This window comes from Chiloscyllium punctatum, chromosome 29, assembly GCF_047496795.1.
Source record: "Chiloscyllium punctatum isolate Juve2018m chromosome 29, sChiPun1.3, whole genome shotgun sequence".
Taxonomy (NCBI): Eukaryota; Metazoa; Chordata; class Chondrichthyes; order Orectolobiformes; family Hemiscylliidae; genus Chiloscyllium; species Chiloscyllium punctatum.
Genome location: NC_092767.1, coordinates 62,213,450 through 62,238,300, shown reverse-complemented (window position 1 = coordinate 62,238,300; position 24,851 = coordinate 62,213,450). Strand labels below are relative to the sequence as shown.

General features: G+C 42.6%; 1 protein-coding gene across 4 annotated transcripts in view; it reads right to left on the bottom strand.

The window, feature by feature from the left end:
• The window catches only part of pld3 (phospholipase D family member 3), a 103,854-nt gene that overhangs the window by 10,600 nt on the left and 68,403 nt on the right, over positions 1 to 24,851 (bottom strand). For 2 of the 4 annotated variants that reach the window (XM_072549222.1, XM_072549223.1), the window contains exons 2-9: positions 12,278 to 12,345; positions 9,775 to 9,843; positions 8,606 to 8,778; positions 8,109 to 8,292; positions 5,938 to 6,055; positions 4,445 to 4,572; positions 2,557 to 2,757; positions 1,085 to 1,224 (exon numbers count right to left, since the gene is read on the bottom strand). In XM_072549222.1, coding sequence (XP_072405323.1) covers positions 1,085 to 1,224; positions 2,557 to 2,757; positions 4,445 to 4,572; positions 5,938 to 6,055; positions 8,109 to 8,292; positions 8,606 to 8,778; positions 9,775 to 9,843; positions 12,278 to 12,345 — 1,081 coding nt within the window. Of the gene's footprint in view, positions 1 to 1,084; positions 1,225 to 2,556; positions 2,758 to 4,444; positions 4,573 to 5,937; positions 6,056 to 8,108; positions 8,293 to 8,605; positions 8,779 to 9,774; positions 9,844 to 12,277; positions 12,346 to 12,652; positions 12,834 to 24,851 lie in introns of all 4 variants that reach the window. The other 2 variants (XM_072549224.1, XM_072549225.1) reach the window with 2 other exon arrangements.

Below are 24,851 nucleotides of genomic sequence, written 5' to 3'. Positions count from 1 at the left end.
CGTCTCAGTCCAACCGTTAAACTGGGTCTGCAGATTGACCTGAGCACAAAAATCAGTCATCTCAAGACCCTTAACCCATGCATCCACTATTTCTTGGACCAGGTCTGGAGCAGTTCAGGTGAAGCAAATGGACTGCTGAGAACTAAAATAACATTTTCACAAAATAGTTTAATGGAGTAGTTTATGAAATAATAATTGGTGAGTATGTGAAACAACACTGAACAAAATATTTTGAAAATACATTCAAATTTATGTTTTATGTTGACCTATAATGTCCAAACTTATTATTTAATTAATAATAAATAATTTAACATGCTATTGCTAGTATTTTATTGCTCTTCTGCTTTTACCAGTATTTATGTTGATTCTCAAAAATTAAAATGAGAATGCATTGGAAAATTGTTTGTATAGTTTCATAGTTTTGTCAGCACCAGTGACTAAAATTGCACAATAGTTTTATGCAGAGACAGAGTTTAATGATGAAAGGAGTGAGCCTTTGACTTAGCTCAGTGCTGTCCAATAAAGATTGCTCACTCAGCATAATTATATTAAGTGCATTTCAAGACTTTCCATATCATTGTGTGTATCATTAGTTCCACAATGCATACTGGGTGAGTGGAAGTCAATCATGCTACGGGCTACGGAGGTAGCATCGGGGTGCTCATGGGTCGCTTGACAAAGTGGACTAGTATGAGGATTGAACTGAGGGGTGAGAGCTCCAGAAGTTAGATTAGATATAGCTTTAGACACAATTTAAGACCAAGTCCCAGACAATTGCGGTAGGCTTTCTAACCAACCTGTCTTCCCAAATCTGAACTGCCTCCAATGGTAGTTGACCAAGTACATCTACCTTCCCAGAATGAAAACATGGTGGTTGGGTTCCTTGTAATAAAGGCAGGTGTCGAAAGTAAATATGCAACTCAAGCTTCCTGCCTTGATAGATGAAAATCTGGCCCAGAGCAACTGAAAAGGAAGCTATGCATTGACATGCACATGTTGATACACATAAAAACAAACATTTGTATATGCAAACACACACAAACAGGATGAACTACACTGTCTACAGTTAAGGACTGTCATTTACCTTCTGGGATAAGAGAACACAGTTACTGGAATATAATTCATGACTGCCACATGCACAAACTTTTTTGCATCATCGATGATACTGAGAATGGAGGCAAGGTCCTCAGTCCGTCCATCTGGGCACAATGCACGGGGAGAGCTCTGAAAATGGAAAAGGAACCAGGACATCAAGACAACTCAATCCAATTCTATAGGACAGCCAGACCAACACTATTAGGAAGGACAGAAGCATAATACATCAGTCCCTCAGAACTATTCCACCATTCAATAAGATCCTGATTGATGTTTTACCTCAACTTGATCTTCCCACCATATATCCCTTGAATCCTTGAGTATCAAGACACTCTGATCCGTCTTGAAAACAACGTCTGAAAATCCACAACTCTCCAAGTATCCACCTTGCCTACCTTTTACCAGTGCTATCGGCTTCAGAAAGATGTCCTTCCATTTTCTAAACCCCAGAGAATAAAAGCCTCGCCTGGTCATTCCCTCCACAGAGGACAAGCCCTTCATCCCAGGAGTCAACTGCCTGAACATTTGTGGCATGCTGTCTAGGACAAGCAGATCGTTCCTTAAGGAAGGAGACCAAAATAGAACAGTATTCCAAGTATGGTGTCACTAAGAACCATAATACGATGGCAGAAAGACTTGGTTACTTTTATTCTCTCATCCCTTTGTAAAAGCAGCTATATAACATTAGGGAGGCAGTTATCCAGGATTCTAAGCAACTGTTCTGAGGGTATGCGTTCAAATCCCATGAGATGGTGAAATTTGAATGCAATGAAAATCTGGAATAAAAAGCAAAATCGAATAATAGCTGCATAACAACTGTTGATTGTCATAAAAACCCACCTTGTTCACTCATGCCCTTTAAGGAACGAAATCCACTGTCCTTACCTGGCCTACATGTGACTCCAGACCTACAGCAATGTGGTTGACTCTTAATTGCCCTTGAGGTAGTAACAGATGGGTAACAAATGATGGCCTAGCCAGCAACACCCACATCCCATTTAAAAAGAAAAATATTGCTTTTTATTCTTGCATTTCAACTTTGAGATTTATGTGCATTAACACCAGTAGCTGATGGCATAGCAGTAATGTCAATAAACTAGTAATCCAGAGAAACAGACTAACTGCCTAGAACCCATCTAGTCCACCTTTAGCCCTGATCTGTCTATTACCATGCACAATTACGCCGGTCACAAAATAATGCATTTGATGTTTGAAACTTCTAGAAATAGTCAAAACAATTCAGGTACTCCTACATACCAAACCACTTCAGAAATGTTGCTAGATGTTCATATAACTGCTCACCATGAATTTCTTTATTAGGTCCATCCACATCTCATGAACAAATAACAAAATAGCCTGACTAGCAAGGGAACGAACTCTCAACTGCTCAACACCTGTCCTGCATCAATGCGGATCCCATGAAAACCACTGGAAGAAACAGGCAATGTTTAGGAAGCTTACTGAGAAATAGACACTGGCTAGACTGTCATTGAGCTCCAGCACCATAGGGTTTTTCTCATTGTAGAATGTTGAGTAATTACTAGGCCATGGAGATGGGATGCTGCTGTTGTGCCCACCAAGATTCCAGTACTCCTCGAAAATTTTGCCCAGATCCTCAGCCAGTTGGCTGCAGTTGAAGATGATGGCTCCCAGCTCCTTAACCTGTCAAAGGTGAGAATGTCAAGGTAAGGAAATCTGGCAAACGTTAGCAATTGGGTGTTGAGCACCTTGGAAACAAAGCTTTTTTTTTTAAAAAAAGGAATTTACATGAAACTCTTCACATCCACAAAATGCCCCAAAGTGACACAAGAATGTAACCCCAAGGCACTTTACAGAAGCATTTTGTAACAAAGTGTAATGTCGAGCCACGTAAGATGACCAGAATTTTAGCCAAAGAAACTTGTTTTAAATAGGGGCCACAAAGAAGGAGCGCGAGGTAGAGATAAGGAGAAATTTAGGGAGGGAATTCCAGTGCTTCTGGTTCAGACAGCAGAAGGTCTGACTATCAACAGTGAACAATTAGAAATAGGGATTCATGAAAGGCTAGGATGAGAGGAGCAGAGAGATTTCAGAGATTTGAGAGGTTGGATGAAATTACTGAGATAGGGAGAGGGTGGGACATGGATAGATATGCTAACAAGGATACAACTAAAAACTATTAACCTCAACCCAGAGCACTGAAGGGCAGGAGCAATTCTCCTGACTCAAAAATAATGCCCCTCTCCAATATCCTGACAAATTACTTTTGCCTCCATACGTTTGAGCCATAGGCACAGGCTGAATAGGCTTGGGCTATTTTCCTTGGAGCTTTAAGGGGGATTCTTATAGAGGATTATAAAATGAGAAGCACAGATAGGGCAAATAAGCAAGGTATTTTCCTGAGGGGTGGGGTGGGGGAGGAGGAGTGGTGACTAGCAGGCATAGGTTTAAAGTGAGGGAGGAAAGATTTTAGAAAAGGTACCCAAGGGGCAACTGTTTCATGCAAAGGGTGGTATGTGTATGGAATGAGCTGCCAAAGGAAGTGGTGGATGCTGGTACGATTACAATATTTAAAAGGCATCTGGATGGGTATATGAATAGAAGGATATAAAGGGATATGGACCAAGCCCTGGCGAATGGGACAAGATTAATTTAGGATATCTGGTCAGCATGGACAAGTTGGACTGAAGGGTCTGTTTCCATGCTGTACATCTCTAGGATTGTCTATTTGCACCCTCAAGCTGATCCCACCACCTGCCTTCCACAAATGATCATTCTTCCCCCAGTTAATTGCTGGCAGATTGACGCCAAGAGGCAATGTACCTGGGGTCTACTCTTCCCAGTTCTGAAACCCAGTTCATGCCATTTTGACTTTTCCTGTGGAATCTCTCAGCAAATCATCACCAAGCAGTGAACAAACATGCATGGCAAAAGGAAAAAGAACACCATGTTGAAGCTTTTTGCTTTATGCTCATCAAGACAGAATTGCAAGAATGCCAAACTTGAAAGGAAACAACAATTTATACTGCATGAGAAAAAGGCAATGACTGGATGGCAAATGGACTCTAATTGATTGAGGCTTTGCTCTAGAGATTGTACTAGGGAACAGTTAATTGCGAAGCATTTGTTTTTAAAGCAGGCACGTCAACGCTATTTGGTCAAGATTTTCATGAAGATGCCCCAGGGAATGGTCATGCCCCATGTTTATTTGAAAAGGTACAATGGAAAGGACAGCAATTTGAGTGTGCATATATCTCATAACTTCTTAGCATGTCTTGAGAGCTTGATATTTTCAGGTTTTGCCATTAGAGATAAGAGTGCTGACACTTCACATCTTAAGCTGTGCCCATCCACAGCTTTTCCTCAGTACCTGGGTCAACGATCTCCAATCCATATTGGCACTTCCAATATATACATGTTTCCTGTCAACAATCCAGAATTTTGTATGTAGAACTCCAGCCGTCAATCTGGCCATGTCCACAACTGTAAACTTTGCTCCTGTTGACAGAAAAAACACACGGGTCCCAATAATCACATGTGCTATGGTCACTTGACAGTCAACGAAGAACTTTCTTTTTTAATATACAAGTCAAGGGTGTCAGGGGCGAGGCTAGATTTCTTGCCCATCCCTAAATAACCCTGAGAAAGTGGTAATGAGCCATCTACTCGAACCACTGCAATACATGCAGTATGGGTAAACCCACAATGCTTTTAAGGAGAGTGTTCTCGGAATTTGATGTAGTGACAGTGAACAAATGGTGATATAATTCCAAGTGAGGACTGCTTGTATGCAGGTGGTGGTTTTTCAATGGGTCTACTGCCATTATCTTTCTTGGTGGAAGAGATTATACATTTGGCAATCTTGTCACAAGTGCCTTGGTGAGTTACTGCAATGCACCTTGTAAATAATATACATTGTTGCTATAGTTGCATTCATGGAGGAACTGAATGTTGCAGGTGGCAGCTGGAATGCTGATTAAGTAGGTTATTTGGTCCTGAATGGTAGTGAGTTTTGTTAGGACCATCAGGTCTTCCCAAAGTTCTTCATTGTTAATGAAATACTTTTGAAGTGCAGTTAGTGCTGTAATATTAAAAACACAGCAGTCCACTAAGCACAGCAAACTCCCCCAAAACAGGGAATATGATAATGAGCAGGTAACTGATCTATTGAAGATAGTGGGATAGAGTGAGCGCCCATCTGAATATTGTCATAGGTACATTTATCTGAGAGGCTTCTTTTACCTGATTTACAGTGTCATCTAAAATATAATAACTTCTAACACTGCAGTGCTTCCTCAGTACTGCACTGGAGCATCAGGCTACACTTGGTGCTCAAGTCTCCAGAGCAGGGCTCAACTTATTCCACAGCTGACTGACAGAAAGCTAAGTGGCAGGGAATTAAATGCTAGTCCAAAGAAGCCATTGTGCCTTTGACACCACTACTTTGACCGAACAATCCAACTGGTCCTATACAGTGGCTCTGTAATCAGAGCCCTGAAGATGCTCCCTTCATGCATTTATTGGCAAATAGATTAGGGAAGTGGTAGCTTAACGATAATGAAGGCTAGTCTAACAGTGACCATTTAACCATTGCTGATTGCCATAAAAACCCATCTGATTCACTAAAGTCCTTTAGGGAAGGAAATCTGCCATCCTTTTCTGGTCTCATCTACACATAATTCCAGACCTTTAGAAATGTGGATAACTTAATTACCCTCTGATTAATTAAGGATGGGAAATAAATGCAGTGATGCCCACATCAGATGTTTAAATTTAAAAAAAGATTCTTGAAAAAAACAATGAGTCAAATCAGCACTCAAACATTTTGGAAAACTATCACGAGTCAAACCTAAGTAAATGTACCATTCTTCTCCAGAAGATGCAGGTCATTCAGAGTTCCTGTTCTCGATGGTTTACTGACAGCGATACGGACATTCAGAACCTTAGAAACTTCCTTCAGTTTCTGCAGAACTTCTTCACCCTGAAGGGGCAAGTTATTTATCAAAACTGGAAGCGTAGCAAGGAGTGAACAACATGACAGAGTTCAGGATAGACAAACGCAGCAAAAATGAAATTCAACACAAAGTGCAGATGATACATTTGGTCAGAATATTAAAATGGACGATACAAATTTAATTCTTTTTCGAAAATTGCTCTTGGACATGCTGCTGAGTAGACCAGTGTTTATTGGTCGTGCCTAATTGCCCTAAAATTGGTGGTAGCCTTTGTAAGCTGCTGCAGTCCACGTGCTGGAGGGGGAAACAATGCTATTAACGGAGGGAGCTCCAGGACTTTAACCCAGTGACACTGAAGGAATGGCAATATTTCCAAGTCAGGATTGTATACAATTTGGATGCGAATTTTCAAGTAGTGTTTCTGCTGCCTTTGATCTATTGGAGGTCACAGGTGCACTGGAGACCTGGATGGGTGGTACAATCATAAAGGAGATGCTAGAACAGAGAGAGTTGTGGCTATTGGGTATACAAATCTTTGAAGATTATGAAATCTTGGTTAACAAAGCCATTAATAAAAACTGAGGGAATCCTGAGCTTTATGTATCGAGATGATGAGTACAAAAGACAGAAAATTATGCGAAACTTTATAGAAACACTCATTGAATGCCATCTAGGATGTTGTGTCCAAGTCTGGACATGACACATTAGGAGGATGTCAAAGCTGATACAAATGAGTAGTTCCAAAACTGGGGTTTGGACTGAAGAAGCCAGGAGTAAACCATTCTCCCCCCTCGAGCCTGCTCTACCATTCCAAACAATGCTGATCACTGACCTCCACTCCTCTTCCTGCTATCCCCACATCCTTTGATATTATTAGTAACTTGAAATCGCTCTTCGGCCAGAAAGGCAATTTGATGATAGTTTTTAAAATCATGCAGACCCAAGTTCAATTTCACCCTGCATGGAGTTTGCACATTCATCCCATGTCTGCAGGGATTTCCACCAAGTGTTCCGGTTTCTTCCCACAGTCCAAAGATGTGCAGGCTAGGTGGATTGGTCATGCTAAATTGCCCATACTGTTCAGCGATTAGGTAGACTAACCATCAGTAATACAGAGTTACAGTGATTGGGTGGGATGCTCTTCAGTGGGTTAGTGTGGACTCAATGGACCAAATGGTCTGCTTCCACACGGTATGAATTCTATGGTTCTATGATTTGTCATCACACATTTCCTATTCTGTTCCCTGCAAATATTTCTATCTGGCCTTCATCCCCCTTGATTAAAAATCTATCCAACTCAACCTTGAATAAATTTAACGATACTACCCCTTCTCTGGAAAAGCATTTCAAGAGACCAAAAGAACCTCAAGAAATTTCTTCACATCTCCATTTTAAATGAGAAACCCCTTGTTTTTAAATGGTTCTGGATTCCCTCACAAGGGGAAACACTCTTAAGCCACCCTCAGTATAGTATAGGCTTTAAAAAAAAAAAATCACCTCTCATTCTTTTAAACTCTATCAAGTAAAGGATTGACTATGTAAACTGGAAGCTATGTTAAATTGATGTAGTACATGTAGTAAAATGATGGTGAAGATCTGAAGAGAGAAGCAACAGTCTGAGTCTCACGCTAAGTCTATGTGTACCTAGTTAAAAAACACAACCCCAGGTTACAGTCCAAAGCACTAGCCCCTGCTCCTTCATCAGGTGGTGGACACAACCACATGATGAAGCAGCACTGCTCCGAAAGCTAGTGCTTCCAAATAAATCTGTTGGACTATAACTTGGTGGTGTGCGATTTTTAACTTTGCCCCACCCCAGTCCAACACTAGCACCTCCAAATTATGTGTACCTATTTAGTAAAAGTGAACAAGCAATTTAATTTGGAGACATTGGACTCCAGTGAGTTGACCTGTGAGTAGTGTATTTGACTTCATGCAATACCACCACCACACAATAAGAAAGACTTCAAAGATTATTTCTTCCTCACAAAACATGCATCTAAGGAATCAGGCGAGTGAAACTCTTCTGAACTATTTAGTACAAATCTGACGAATGTTAAATATTTCCCCAGACTGTACCTGGTTGGCAGAAGGTTCCAATGTGTGCGTGTCACTGTTTTGCATGGTCCAGTAGAAGGAGCTGATCTCAATGCTTTTCTCTGCCTCCCTCAACAACTTCATCCACCCTTCAAAAATAGATGGGTTCACAGTGGAGTTAGGCCCAAAATGCATCCCCTCTGGAATACTCTCAACGAGGACAAGACTGCAAGCATAAGACAGAACATAAGAATGTATCAGCCCATGGAACCTTATGCATCAGAAGACAAGCAGCTCTGTCTTAACAGGAGATTTCAATGCCATAACAATCATCACCATTGACCCCAAAGGCAATGCTGCAAACAATTGCACAAGTCCCTTCAGAGGATGTTGCAATTCATTGTTTACTCAGGGGTTCATAAAAGAGGCTTTGTAGCTGTATGACTTAAGAATCCATCTGGGAGCATTACAAAACCCACTATTTCCCCCCTCCCCCCAACTCTAGGAGAGGCTGGGGTCCCAGCCAATTTCCTGGGTACCTGCATGAGTCTGACCAGCCCAATTCTACATCAGCTGCAGCTTTTCCGATCTCAAAGGGAATGCTGATCTTCTTGTCCATTTGGTGATTGTAGGGGAACAGCAGTAACTGTACCATCATCAGGAGGATAAGAATGACAACCACGGCCAACACCAGCACTGCATCTCTGTAAATCTGGAGAAGATACATACTTTAGAATCTCTGCTACCTGCAGCATTGGTGCTACCTCCCCACACAGTCCAGTGAGATTCATTATCCAAAGTAAAGCATCACTTCCCCACCTTTACCAGAGAGTAACAACTGCTAGACACAAGCATCGAGGTCAGAAAGGCTATGATTAATGGCTAAATTTTTTTTAAAAATCAGAACCTTGAGCCTGTTCTGCCATTCAATTAGAAGGTGAGTGACCTACCCCTTAACTCTGGAGGGAATATCCATCTTCCTCGAATGGAGTTCTTCAACTTTAAATATTAACTGTCTCTCTCCACAAACACTAACAGACTTGCTGAGTAGTTTGAACATTTTCTGGCTTTCAAATTTCCTACATTCATAGTATTTTACTTTTCCACTCCACTATCCACATTGCTTTCACTACTCTTTATCCCCCTACCTACTAAATATATGTCCATCACATTTTTACAAAACCTCAAATTGTTGCCCCTCAACAGTATATTTTTTGAGGAGGGACAAGGAAAGAGTGGGCGCAAGAGGGGCAACGTAATAGAATTTTAACATTATGCTGTCTGGGTCTGGAGTCTCCCACAAATTAACCCCATCAAATCCTTTGATCATCTTAAATACTTTCTTTAATCATTCAACTGGAGAGAATGGATGCTTTGTCTTCATAATATTCCTGCTTGTGTTGCCAAAGTGAGGAAAACTATCATTAATTCATGGCTTCATCTTACCACAAGCTGCAAGACAGCAGAATCATGTGACATTATGTCACACCTGGTGATGAAATAGCCTAGTGAAACACAGCATATCATTGACAGACAATGTCATGTACTAATCTTCCCTCAAGTCTTTGATTTAAACCATGATATTACAGACTATGCAACCTGATCTCTGGGTTCATCCTTTTTGGTCCTGATGCTGCTTGTTGGCATGAAACATGTCAGCAACGAAGACCTCATTCCCCCTTACACCCAGAATATGGTCTCAGATTACCTTCTGCAATCTGGAATTCCACAGGGTACAGTTCCCCTTCCCATCAGGGAAGGCAGTTGATGTCTTCAGCTGAAGCAGAAAAGAGAAGAACATATGTTAAATGACAGCTTGTTGAGGCTCTGCTCCCACATAGGTGTACGCACAGATGTGAAGCATGAATGTGCTGTTAGACCGTGGAAACCATGATGGTTAAAGCTGCTTTTGCTCGTGCATGCACACACACACACACACATATATATATAAGAACTTAAGCCTCCAACTCGGCACCGCCCTCTTGGCCTGTCCATCGTCTTTCCCATTTATCCATTCCAGCCTCTGATCTATCACCTTCGCCCCCATCTTCATCTACGTATCACATTCCCTCCTTCCTCCATCCCCCACTCCCATTTTATCTCAACCCTGATGAAGGGCTTATGCCCGAAAAGTTGATTCTCCTGCTTCTCCTGACTGGCTGTGCTTTTCTAGCAGCACACTCTACTCAGATCTCCAGCATCTGCAGTCCTCACTTACTCCATTCTGTATTACCCCTCAAGTCTAAACATCTATTGATTGTTGCCTTGATTCAACTGAACATACAGTTTTGTGGCACATACAGTTCCAAATAGAGTTCATGTTAAAATTGTACAAGACCATTGGTTCGGCCGCATCTAGAATACTCTGTACAGTTCTGGTCACCACATTACCAAAAGGATGTGGGCGCTTTGGAGAGGGTGCAGAGAAGTTCTACGAGGATTTTGCCTGATATGGAAGGTGCTGGCTATGAAGAGAGGTTGAGTAGGTTAGGTTTATTTTCATTAGAAAAAAGGAGATTGAGGGGGGACCTGATTGAGGTATACAATATCATGAAGGGTATAGACAGGGTGGATAGAGACAAGCTTTTTCCCAGGGTGAAGGATTCCATAATGAGAGGTCACACTTTCAAGGTGAGAGGTGGAAAGTTTAAGGGTGATACACGCTGCAAGTACTTCATACAGAGGGTGGGGGGCATCTGGAACACGTTGCCAACAGAGGTAGTAGAGGCAGGCACGGTAGATTCATTTAAGATGCATCTGGATAGATGCACGAGTAGGTAGGAAGCAGAGGGATACAGATGCTTAGTAATTGACTGACAGGTTTAGACAGTACATTTAGATTGGCTCAGGCTTGGAGGGCCGAAGGGCCTGTACCTGGGCTGTCAACTTTCTTTGTTCTTCGTATATTTATAATCTTCTGGATTAAGCAATTTGTCCATATCTCACTCTTACATGGACAACCTTTATTCTGAGACACAGTGTCATTCTGGGTACTAACCATTTTCGAATATCTCTACACTTCCATGTTGCAGTAGAGGCTGTAGAAATCCAACTTTGTTCTTCTACTTTGAAGCGTGCATGGGAAAATATTGGCCCGGAATAACAGGGTAGGAGAATGGGTCTGGGTGGGTTATTCTTTGAAGGATAGGTGTGGATTTGTTGGGTTGAAGGGCCTGTTTCCACACTGTAGGGATTCTATAATTCTGCAAGTTAAACAGACTGGGAAAGCACAGCACTTTCCACCACCTCAGCATATCTCAAAGAATCGCACAAGCTGAAATGCCGAATCAAGTGTGGGGACCATCTTAAAGCAGTAAATTGGGGAATGAAATTAGGCACAGCATGATCCCACAAACTTGCAATGTGAAAACTAACCACAGAGCCTGATTTTAAGCAGCCCTTGGCAAGTAACCACTGTCTGGGATACTGGAGCAAAACTGGAGGGAACTCTCCTGCCCTTCTTAAAATAGCCATGGGATTTCTCATGTTCACTTGACAGGTTCACAGTCCCATATAAAAAAAATGACAACTCTGACAGCACAACATGAATTAAGTCATTGCTATGGGGAATCTCAAAGTCCGTCAGGCTGGGGAAGGGGAGAACTATGAGCAGAGAGAACAATTGGAGTCTGTTTAAGGTCTCGCTGCAAAGATCAGTGTGACCTGGTCACAAGAGACCTGCAAATAACTGAGGAAATTGAATTAAGCTTCATTAACAGGAAATCATATTGACCTTTCCTGTCTGAGCTTGAAGTAGGTCACTGAGCTCGGAATTGTATAGGAAACCAGTCAACACCCCATCCAAAACTCCTGCACAAGACAAAATGGTTGTTGGAAGGGTCTCAGGGTCACTGGGGTTGAATGGTAACTGAGAGAGGTGTCCTCATCATCACAAGCCAGTGGCTCGACAGAAAAGTGAACACATCTACACACAAAGGTTCAGGATCAGTGTGGACTGTGATGGGCCCAAAGGTCCAATGTCCTCCTCTTTCCTGCTTCTGTGGTGAGGCAGAAGTGAACTTGAGCTGCAAAGCATCTCCCACTCAGTCACATGAACAAACATACTTAGTCAGTCATACACTCACATGCAACCATATACACCACAGGGACACTTCTACATGTGGTCCTTTTACTCTCACAGGGACTCACACTCATACCTATTAACCTAGATATGCTCCCAGTCTCCTACCTCACCATCACTGTCTAGTTACCTTCTGGTATATCAGTTGCAGCTTCATTTCTTTCTTCCCTAGGCCTGGCTGGGATCTCAGAAGTACAACTGCAGGAAGGAGAAATATTAAGTTATGGCAATATTGAATAACTGCTTCTTCAAATTAATCTGGACATCCTGCCCCATGACTCACTACCCCAGGCTTCCAAAAACTGTGGTTATCCTATCAAACCACATGCAGCTGACCAATTCTCCCATGCAAAGCATCCCAGCAAGTTTACTTCCCTTGAGTGCACCTTAAACTTCCATTATGGGATCATCTCTGTTTGCAGACTTTCAGAGCAGGCTGACATAGGATTTGATCAAGGTGATCAAGTGGATGGATTTAAATAAGATCCCCATTAGAGAATAGTACCTGGATTAGGGGTTTACGTTGAAGGTTTTGAGCTGGAGTTCCAGGTTAGGAAGAGAGGATTCTCCCTGCTCTGCTTCGAAGTGATGCTGACAACATCTTTCACATCTATTTGAACAGTCCTCACCCAAAAGATATTGTTTTGCTGGTAGGGAGTGTTGCACGAATATCTTTATAGATTTGACTGGAGCAATGGAGCAGACAAATGTAATTAATATTGAACAAATGTATTGAAAGATACTGCTTGATTCAGTTTGGTATCACAAAGTCAGCAGCTTCCACCTTAGGTGGCATCGAGAGAGGAGACTCCGTGCTTTTTGCATTAACAGCATAGTGGTGCAATGGTTAGCACTGCTGCCTCACAGTGCCAGGAACCCAGGTTCAATTCCAGCCTCAAGCAACAGCCTGTATGGAGTTTGCACATTCTCCCCATGTCTACGTGGGTTTCCTCCCATAGTCCAGAGATGTGTCATTAGGTAAACTGGCCATGTTAAATTGCCCATGGTGTTCAGGAGTGTGTAGATTAGGTGCATTAGACAGGGGACATGCAGAGTGGTAGGGCTAGGCAAATGGGTCTGGATGGGATACTCTTTGAAGAGTCAGTATGGACTTGTTGGGACAAATGACCATACTATAAGGATTCTATGAACACAGAGAGCATGTTTAATTCTTATATGAAATGGGAGCACAAGATAGCAAGGCCACCACTTGTCCTGGAATTCAATGACTTGTTCAGCCTTTTTTTGAGAACAGTTGAGGGTCAACCATAATGCGATGAGTCTGGAGTGACATGTAGGCCAGACCAGATGAGGATAGCAGATTTCCCTCCCCAAATGGCATTAGTATTTGTGGTCAAACTAGGCTCTTAATTCCAGCTTTTTTTAAAATAAGAAAATAAAAATTGTATCAATGTCATGGATTTGATCTGCTGTCTCCAAAACATTAGGCTGGGGTTCTGAATTACTAGTGCACTGATAGTACCATCATGCGTCAACTCCCAACTATACGTACCCTTACATCAACCTCTCTGTACACGTACAGTCATTTCACTCAGTGCCGAGGCGATCTCTATCTGTACAGTTCCTGTGCACTCATCCAAATTTTCACTGCATTCATTCCCTTCGTATCTTGCAGCAAAGAAACTTCAGTAAAGATCCCTCTAATCAGGGAGCCCTCATCATGTACCAATGGGGAGCTGGAGTAGAGAATGCTGTACACAGCAGGGCTATCTAATGTTCTTACAGGACTGCATATAACTTTAACAGATGTCTCTAAAGCATACACAGCATGAACAGTTGTAACCCATTTTCCATTCTTTGAAATTATTGGCACAGAAACAGTTATAAGAGGAGATAGTGTATTTAACATTATAACACTATAAACTGTTCTTCACGAGTCCTTCAGATTAGATAGGCTAGGATGACTTTCCCCAAAAGGGGTGGCTGATGTGTGAGTTAATTATGACCTGGGTAGAATGGACTAGTTTCCCCAGCAGAGAGGTAATTTACCAGGGTCACTGATTGAACGTGCCTGGTAGAAGGTTGAAGAGAAGACTTGTGAAAATATGTTTCAGAGGGTAGAAGTTGTCTGGAATTTACTGCCCAGTTTGGTGGTTGCAGCAGAAACCCTCAACTAATTTATAAGGAAAATGGATGTACACCTGATGTGCTGGAACATGCAGGCCTATTGGCCAAATGGTGGAGGCCAGGGTTAAAATGGGCAGCTAGTTTTTCCTGGAATGGTGTAGGCATAGGGTTTCCTTCGGGTGCTACAGTTTCCTTTCACAGTCCAAAGATGTGCAGATTAGGTGAATTGGACAAGCTAAATTGCCTGTAGTGTTCAGGGATGTGTAGGTTAGGTGCATTAGTCAGGGGAAATGTAGAGTAATAGGGTACGGGAATGGGTCTGGGTGGGATACGCTTGGGAGGGTCAAGCTGGACTTGTTAGGCCAAATGGCTGGTTTACATACTGTAGTGAAAATGGGCTGACTAGCCTCTTTCTCTGCTGTGCCTTTTCTTTAGTTCTGTGGGAGGATAAGGTAGCAGCATAACAGGGAACCACATCATGCTCCTTTGGCTTGTTGGCCACATTGGCATCCACAGGTCTAGGGTACATGCAGCCTGTGAAAGGAACATGGGGTAGTCAGTCCCACGATGTCATTCACTTGCACGACCTCATGAATAGTGGAAAAGAAAAGTGATTTAATTTAACAGAGATAGAGGAGTAGTGATAATGTCACTGATTTAATATTTCAAAGGTCCAAGCTAATGCTCTGGGTATGTAGGTTGATGTCTGATGGCTACAGCTTAATATCATCTGAAATAGTGACTATGAAAATGATCACTGATTGTTCTTTTAAAAAAGCCTTTACTGCTTAAAGACCCTCCTTATAAAATCTGGTCTTGTGCAAGACGCTTGCTCTGAAGGTGTTGCTTAACAGTTTAAACTGACTCATAAGCACAATTCTGTAATCTAATCAATATCATCCCATCCTCAAACCAACAGCTTCAACACATGATAAGTTTTTTTTAAAGTTTGCTTTGAAAAAATGTTTCAGATTTCCACCATCCACAAAAACAAAAATTGCTGGGAAAACTCAGCAGGGCTGGCAGCAACTGTGGAGAGAAATTGAGGTTAACGTTTTGGATCCAGAGATGCTTCCTCGAATTGGTTCTATGTATTGCTCTGGAATGTTTAAGGGGAATGATTCGAGGCATACAAGGTTTATGTTCCCCTCTTATGAAGGTCTGTCAAAGGAGGTTCTAGTTAACTAGGCCAGAAGATTGAAATGGCCTGAGCAGCTCTACTATTGCTATGGTGCACAGGATCTCAGGCTACATTACAAGCCTCGGAGACATTTAATTGTCAGTGGGCCAGAAAACAACTTTGGTTTGTGAGGGAGGCTCTTTAAGACATCCAAACAAATTTTAAAAGGGTGGGAGCATTGCATCTGATCTCCATAGTACGATCATTGTTGAATAAGTCTAAATTCAAAAAGAGGAACTTGAGTCGCCTGTGCTAAAGTTTGCAAAATATATCAGCAATGTAACAGAAATTTCACCACCCCTCCTCCTCCAAACCACCAAATGCTTTGAGTTTCCGTCACACAGCTCACAAAACCGCTGAAGTATCTGTAAAGAGGGAACCGGTCCCCAGAGAAAGATGACTGTGGCTAAATACAACACAGCCTTTCTTAAGTAGGCTTAAACAGGGCAAGTATCTCCTTGGTATATGGTCCTAATGAAAATCTGAGGAGAAAATTGTCAGACCACAAGGAAAAAAAAGCAGGGGGGTGGAATTAGTACTGGATGAGTTGATCTTACAGACAGTTGGCACAGTGACTGCAACTTGAATGGCCCCCTTCTGTGCTCAAACTGTTCTAACATTCTATGAAAAGTCTGAAGAATGAAGGCTACAATACAATAGTCCACTGCATAATGCTCCCACCTGAGTCTAGCTTTCACAACAAAGTCAGAGTCAGAGAGTTATACTGCACGGAAATAGACCCTTCAATCCAACTGGCCATGCCAACCAGATATCCTAAATTAATCTAGTCCCATTTGCCAGCATTTGGCCCATATCCTTCTAAACCCTTCCTATTCATGTACCCATCTAGATGCCTTTTAAATATTGTAATTCTACCAGCCTCCAACACTTCCTGTGGCAGCTCGTTCCAAAAGACACACCATCCTCTACATGAAAACGTTGCCCCTTAGGTCCCTTTTAAATCTTTCCTCTCTCACTTTAAACCTATGCCCTCTAGTTTTGGACTCCCTTACCCTGGGGAATAGACCTGGCTATTCACCCTATCCCTGCTCCTTTATGATTTTATAATCCTCTGGGATGAGAGTGCACTAGCGAGTGTAAATAACAAATTCAACAGATGTTGCCCAAGTTGGTGCATTTCAGCTATAAAGAGAGACCACATAGGGTAGAGTTATTTTTCTTGGAGCAGAGAAAGTGGATGCAAAACCAGATTGAAGTATACAAATTATGAAGGGCATAGATGGGGTCAATAGGAATATACTTTCCCTCTTTGTACAGGAATCATCAATTTAAGGTAAGGGGCAGGAGCTTTAGAGGGGATCTAAACAGCAGATTTTGTCACCCATAGGGTAATGAGTATCTGGAACCCTCTGCCTGAAAGGGTAGTAAAGGTAGCAACTATCACCACATTTAAGTTGCATCTAGATGAACACTTGAAATGTCACAGCATACAAGACTATGGATCAGGTCCTGAGAAATAGCGCTAAAGTAGAGAGATAGGCAAAAGTGAGGACTGCAGATGCTGGAAACCAGAGTTTAGATTAGAGTGGTGCTGGAAAAGCACAGCAGGTCAGGCAGCACCGAGGAGCAGGAAAATCTACGTTTCGGGCAAAAGCCCGATTCCTGGTGAAGGGCTTTTGCCCGAAATGTCTATTTTCCTCATCCTCGGATGCTGCCTGACCTGCTGTGCCTTTCCAGCACCACTCTAAAAGTAGAGGGGTGTCTGATGACCAACATGAATATATATGATGGACCAAAAGGGTCTCTTGCTATGCTGTAAAACTCTGAATCCATTTCCACATATAAATGATGATTGAAGCATTTTAACATTCCCAGTTAACATTCCCATTTTAACATCTAAACTAGAACGAAATTCACAGACTCACTTAAGTGTTGCAGCACTGACAGAAACCATTTGATCCATCATGCCTGTACCAGCTCTAAACCGAACACAGGCTGATCCCCCATGGAGGTTCTGAGGCAGTGCTGCATTATCAGAGCACTGCATTTTCCCTTGTCGACAAAAACTGTCCATTGCCGAGAGGAGACAACTAATTCCTCATTGTCATTCCATGTTGGAGCAACAGCACAGCAAATAGTGCAAGACTTTACAGACAAGGAAAAGGACTCTTCATTCAAAGACACCTTTCACATCTACAAGACATCCCAAGTGCATTGCAGCCAATGTGGTAGTTAACCACTAGTAGCCAAACTGAGTACAGCAACATCCAACAAACGTGACAAATGGTCAAAACATCCATTTTTAGGCATGCTGGCTGAGACATGAATATTATCCATTATCCCAGGAAGACGTTTCCTGCTGCTCTTCAGATACATGATAAGATATTTCATATACAGAGAGAGAGGCAATTTAATTTCTCATCTGAAAGACAGGACCTGAATGGGATACTTGAGCAGCCATGAGGAGCAGGCTGTCCAGTGTAAGCTGTGCCTGGGCTGCAAATCAGCTACAACAACCATTGGGCTCCAATAAAACTTCTAAATGCATCCCTCTCACACCCCTGTGGGTTGGAGCTCCACACCAAAGGTCCTACCTTTTATTAATATAGAAACATTTAAAAAGAAAAGAGCATGAGTAAGCCATTCTGCCCTCATGCCTGCTTCACCATTCAAAATGAACATGCTTGATCATCTAATTCAGAACCCTGTTTCTGCTTTCTCCCCAAACTCTTTGATCCCATCAGCCCCAAGAACTAAATCACCTCCTTCCTAAAAACAACCACCTTCTGTGGCAGTAATTTCCACCGGTTCACCACTGTCTTCATGAAGAAGTTTGTCTTCATCTCAGTCTTAAATGGCCTACCCCATATCCTTAAGTTGTGACTGCAGATTGGTTCTGGTCTTCCCAGTCAGTGGGTACATCCTTCCTGCAATTACTTTGTCTAATTCTGTTAGAGTTTTATAGGCTTCTATGATTTCCCCCTCCCTCATTTTTCTAAATGTCAGTGAATATAGTTCTAATCAATTCAATATCTCTTTATATGTCACTCCTGCAATACCAAAAATCAGTCTGGTAAATCTTTGTTGCATTGCCTCCATATTCAGAATATCCTCCCTCAAATAAAGAGGCCAAAACAGTATAAAATACTGCAGCGTTGTCTCACTAAGGCTCTGTATAATTGTATCAAGACACCCTTGCTCTTGTACTGAATCCTCTCACTTTGAAGGCTAACATATAATTTGCCTTCTTCACCATCTGCACCTGTATGCTTACTTTCAGCAACTGAGGTTCAAGGTCACCCCTCCCCTTTTCCAATCCATCACCATTCAGATAAATCTACCTTCCTAGTCGTACTACCAAAGTGGATAACCTCACACTTACCCACATCATACTGCATCTGTCACACCCAATCATCTCTTCACATCCTCATGGTTGCTCCCCACACGCAGCTTGATGTCATCAACAAACTTGGAGATATTACATTTAGTTACCTCATCTTAAATCAATAATACATACTATGAATAGCTGGGGCCCAAACACTGATCCCTGCAGTACCCCATTAGTCACCTGCCTGCCACTTGGTAAAAGACCTATATACTCCTACTCTTCATAAAAATTGAAAGAACTATGGATGTTGTAAATCAGAAAAAAAAACCAAAGATTGCTGGAAAATCTCAGTAGATCTGGAAGCATCTTGGAGAGAAATCAGAGATAATGTTTCTGGTTCGGTGAACCTTCCCCAGAATCTTCATCTAAACTGTGCCCAATCCTCACCCTATAGAATGATAACTAAAGCACCAGCAGTGGTTGCAATGTCGAAAGCTGTGGCGCTGAAAAAAGAAAGCAGGTCAAGCAGCATCCAAGGAAAGTTAGACATTTTTGAAGATCTTCAGCAGGAATGTGTAGGGGTAAGGCGGCAGAGAGATAAGTGGGGGATGTGGGGTAAAAATAGATGGGATGGCAATAGGTGGATGCAGGTTGGAGGCAATTGTAATAGGTTGGTGGGGTGGGTGGAGCAGATAGATGAGAAGGAAGATGGACAGGTAGGTCAGGTGGTGGTGGTGGTGCCGCCGAGTGGAGGGTTGGATCTGGGATGAGATGGGAGGGTAGGGAAGATTTGGAAACTGGTGAAGTCAATGTTGATGCCATGTGGTTGGTGGGTCACAAGGTGGAAGATGATGTGTTCATCCTCCAATTGGCTGGTGGCTTTGATTTGCCATGGAGGGCAGCTAGGATTTGTATGTCCTTGGGCAAGTGTCAGGGAGAGTTGAAGTGGCTGGCCATAGGTTGGTGGGGTTGCTTGGTGCGTGCAGAACAGAGATGTTTCGTGAACTTGAGTTGGGGCTTGGTCTCCTTGATGTAGAGAAGACCACATTGAAAGCAACAGATGCAGTAAATGAGGTTGTGCAGAAAAATCTCTGCCGGATTTGAAATGATTCTTTAGGGCCTTGGACGGAGGTGTGGGTGCAGGTTTTGCACCTTGTATGGAGGCAGGGGAAGGTGCTGGGAGTTGCGGAGGGAATGGTCTCTGCGGAATGTAGATAGGCGTAGGTAGGGAAATATACTTTTGATAGTGGGGTCTGATTGTACATGGTGAAAATGGCAGAGAATAATGCATTGTATCTGGAGATTTGTGGAGTGGAATAAGACGACAAGGGGATTCTATCCTTGTTGGGGTTCGAGGGTGGAGGTGTGGGAAGTGGAGGAGATGCTTCCCTCTCATCTCTATGTGTTCCACAGAGATCATCCCTCTGTGACTTTCTCATTAGGTCCATACTCCCCACCAACCCATCCTCCATACCTGCCACCTTCCCAGCCTCTGCACAAGGTGCAAAACTGTGTTCACACCTCCCCTTCATACCTGTCTACGTGCCTGAAGGGTGATTTCAAATCTGGCAAAGATTTTTCTGCACATCTTCCCACCTCATTTACTGCATCCGCTGCTCTCGATGTAGAGGAGACCACATCGGGGAGACCAAGCGCCAACTCACAGAGCAGTTAAGGGAACAACTCCGGTTGCATGCACCAAACAATCCCACCAACTTGTGGCCAAACATTTCAACTCCCCTTCACACTCACCCAAGGACATGCAAATCATGGCTGCCCTCCATGGCAATTCAAAGCCACCCGCCAACTGGAGGAAGATCACCTCATCTTCTACCTCAGGACATTGCAACCACATGGCATCAACACTGACTTCACCTGTTTCCAAATCTCCCCACCACCCCATCTCATCCCAGATTCAACCCTCCAATTCAGCACCGCCATTTTGGCCTGACCTACCTGTCCATCTTCTTCTCACCTATCTGCCCCACGGACCTAACACAATCACCTCCTATATCATCTGCCTATTGCCATCCCATCTACCTTCCCCATTCCGATCCCTGTATTTAGCTCTCAGCCCCCTTCCCCCTCCACATTTCTGATGAAGGGCTTATGCCAGAAATGTCGACTTTCCTGCTCCTCTGATGCTTTTTCCAGCGCCACACTTTTCAACTCTAACTCTCCAGCATCTGTAGTCCTCACTTTCTCCTCCTTAGTTATCAACTCCCGTTAGTGCATTCCTGGAGTTTCCCATCTCATGCCCTCCCACTTCAGCCACCCCACTTCCACTAATGGCCCTGTCAGGGATCACCACCTTCTAAACCTCATTATGACAGAATTTGATTAGAATTGATTTGTTCCATATGTCTCCAACACTTAAATAATAATCAAAAAAGGGTTAATAAATTGAAAAGATATCATTTCTCTGAATTTTTCTCCTGGAGTTTTCCAAAAGATTGATTTTCAATTTCAGGTGACAATCTTTGAGTTAAATCCCATATCTTAGACGCCAACAAGACCAGCCACATCTGGCAATGAGAACTGGTCAAAAGCTAGAAATCCTGCAGCAAGTTACTCACCTCCTGACTCCTTAAAGCCTATCTACCATCTACAAGGCACAAGTTAGATGTGTGAAGGAAAACTCACCACTTGCTTGGAGTAGAGCTCCGACAGCACTCAAACAAAATCAGTCAGTTGACTGGTACCTCTGGTACCCTCTCCAATGTACATTTCCTCCACTAGTGCTGCACAGTGCATATCCTCTACATAATTAATTACAGCTATTCACCTTCAGTAGCATCTTCCAAGCCCATGACCTCTACCATCTCAGCAGATACATGGGAACACCATCAGCTGCAAGCTCCTCTCCAAGCCCCACACTATCCTGACTTGAAAACAGACCTTCATTCGTTCAGTGTTACATATATCAACATACAGTTTAAAGAGAGATAGAGTTAAAACTTGCATTACTGTTCCATAAAATCATAGCTGATCTGTCTGCAGTTGCATCTTCATTTTCTGGTCAGCTCCCCATGTTCCTGAAACTCTTTCCAGAGCTGCATTAAGGGTGTGCCCATATCACAGAGACTGCAGACCTCCAAAACAGCTCACCTTCTCAAGGGATGATTAAGGACACATGCCCCCTTGGGGTCACATGTGTTCACCTTACTTAACGCTGCATACAATAATCACATAGGATCAATGTTTTAATCACGTGCACATGATGCCTTCAGTTCTGTTGCAACCAAAAGGCAGCTGGGAAAAATGTTAAAAAGATAACTCTCAGAGGACTCAAAACTACCCCTCACTCCTCTCCAAAGTTGGTGCCTTACATGAAGGCCTTCACTGGAGGGCACACCCTGAGGTACGGCATTGAAATTATACAACCATCTGACAATATCTTGTGCATAGTTTACAACTTGTTAACTAAACAAAGGGCAGAGAGCTGACTAAGGCAGAACTCCACCACAGGCCTGATGCCTAGAATACGAACAATGATGCAAAGAATAAAAATTGACGAAGTAAATAATTCAGGAAACTTTAAAGAATGGTTTGTAAAGGCACCTTGTCTAACTTTTCTTCTCTTAACCTGCTGGTTATACTGTGCTTCACTGGAGCAACAATAAAACTAATTTTGACACTGAGGTACATGAGATGTTAGGATAGGTGACCAAAAGTGTTTTTTCTATTCTTTCATGCGATGCAAGCACCATTGCTGCAAATCCTTAAAAGCCCCTGAAACAATGGTGGTAAACCACTTTGTGAAACTGCTGGAATCTTAGTTGAAGAGGTAGATTTTAAGCAGCAATTTAAAGAACGTGGTGAAGGTAGAGATAGAGAGGGGTTTATAGAAAATATTGTAGACATTGAGGCCCAACCAACTGCACACTACGACACAAAAGTATGTAGAAAGACCGGTTGTGAGGGAGATAAAAATGGTTTACAGAAGATATAAATTAATAGGTTAAGGAGTGGGCAAAAACATTGGCAAATGCAGTATTAAGTGGGAAAATGTGAAGTTATTCATATTGGAAGAGGAAACAAAAGAACAGAATATTATTTAAAAGGAGAAAAACTACAGAAAGCTGCAACACAAGGGACTTGGGAATATTTGTGCACAAAACACAAAGCTAACATACAGGTGCAGCAGGTATTAAGGAAGCTTAATACAATGTTTGCCCTTATTTCAAGGAGATTGGATTAAGTCACTTGCAAGACCTGGGTGTTGTGGACTGGACAACATTTATTGCCAGCCCCAAGTTGCCCTTGAGAAGGTGGTAATAAGCTACATTCTTGAGCATTTGGTACAATTGAGTGACTTGCTAGACCATTTCACAGGGGACTTGAGAGTCAAATACATTGCTGTGGGTCTGAAGTCACATGTAGGCCAGACCAGGTGAGGACAGCAGATTTCCTTCCCTAAAGGACTTTGGTGAACCAGATGGATTTTCCTGAAAAACAACAATGGTTTCATGGTCATTAGTAAAGACTTAATTACAGCTTTTGTTTCACTGAATTGCAATCTGCCAAAGTGGAATTCCAATCTGTCCTGGAACAGTAGCAAGTTTCTGGATTAATAGTCTAGTGAGGCTATTGCTTGCCCCTAATTTCTGGTCAATACCAACCCCCAGTATATTGCCAGTGGGATATTCAGTGATTCTAATGCCATTGAATGTCAAAGGGTGGAGGTTAGATTGTCACTTTCTGGAAATGGTCACTGTTTGGCAATTGTGTGGTTCAAATGTTACTTACCACTTGTCAGCCCAAGCCTGGATAATGTCCAGGTCATTGTCACATTTGAACATGGACTGCTTCAGTATCTGATGCTGAATATTGTGCAATCATCAGGGCCAACGTTATGATGGAGGGAAGGTTATTGATAAAGCAGCTGAGGAAGGTTGGGCCGAGGTCGCTACCCCGATGAACTCTTTGCAGAAATGTCCAGGAGCTGAGAAGACTTACCTCCAACAACCACAGCCATCTTCCTATGTTTGGCTCCCTTATTTAAAAGGAAAGATATCATTTCATTTCAGGGAAGGTTCATTCAAATTATCCTGGTATTGGATAGATTGCTCACTAGACAAAGGCTGTATGGGTTGAGATTTTACTTGCTGGAGATTAGAAGAATAAGAGGTAGTTTCATTGAAACATATAGGATTCACAAGGGTCTTGACAGGCAAATGCTAAGATGATGTTTCCCGTCATGGGAGCGTCTTAGACCAGAGGGCATAGCTTCAGGATAAAGGTGTGTCAATTTAACACTTAGATGTGGAAGAATTTCTTCTCAGAAGGTTGAGTGCCTGTGGAACTCCTTGCCACAGAGCTGTAAGGGCTGCACATTTAAAGGCTGAGATTCTTGATCAGTAGGAAAATCAAGGGTTACAGGGAAAGGACAGGAAAGCAAATGTGAGGAACATCAGATCATTCATGATCCTACTGAATTGAGGAGCAGACTCAAGAGGCCAAATGGCCTATACCTGTTCCTATTCCATGTGGTCTTATGAACAGATTTCCTTCCTTAAATGGTACCAGTGAAGCAGTTTCGTGGTTGATTGGGTTTTTAAAATTTTCTGTATAGTCATTTTGTGGAATGTGAGCATTGCTGGCTGGCCAGCATTTATTGCCCGTCCCTATTTGTCCTTGAGAAGGTGCTGGTGAGTTGCCTTTTTGATCCATTGCAGTCTAGCAGCTGAGTTGGCCCACAATGCCATTAGGGAGGGAATTCCGGGTTTTTGACCCAGCAAAGTAACACTGATGTAACTCCAAGTCAGGGTGGTGAGTGGCTTGGAGGGAAACTTGAAGGTGCTCCCATACATTTTTGCCTTTGTCCTTCTAGATGGAAATGGTCATGGGTTGGAAGATGCTGTCTGAGGATCTTTGGTGAATTTCTGCAGTGCATCTTGTAGATAGTACACACTATAGTTACTACTGAGTGTCAGTGGTGGAGGGAGTGGATACTTGTGGATACAGTACTAATCAAGTGGGCTGCTTTGTCCTTGATGGTGTCAAGCTTCTTGAATGTTGTTGGAGCCGCATTCATCCAGGCAAGTGGGGAGCATTCCATCACAATCCTGTGCCTTGTAGATGATGGACAGGCTTTTGGGAGTCAGGTGGTGAGTTACTCACTGCAGTATTCCTAGCCGCTGACCT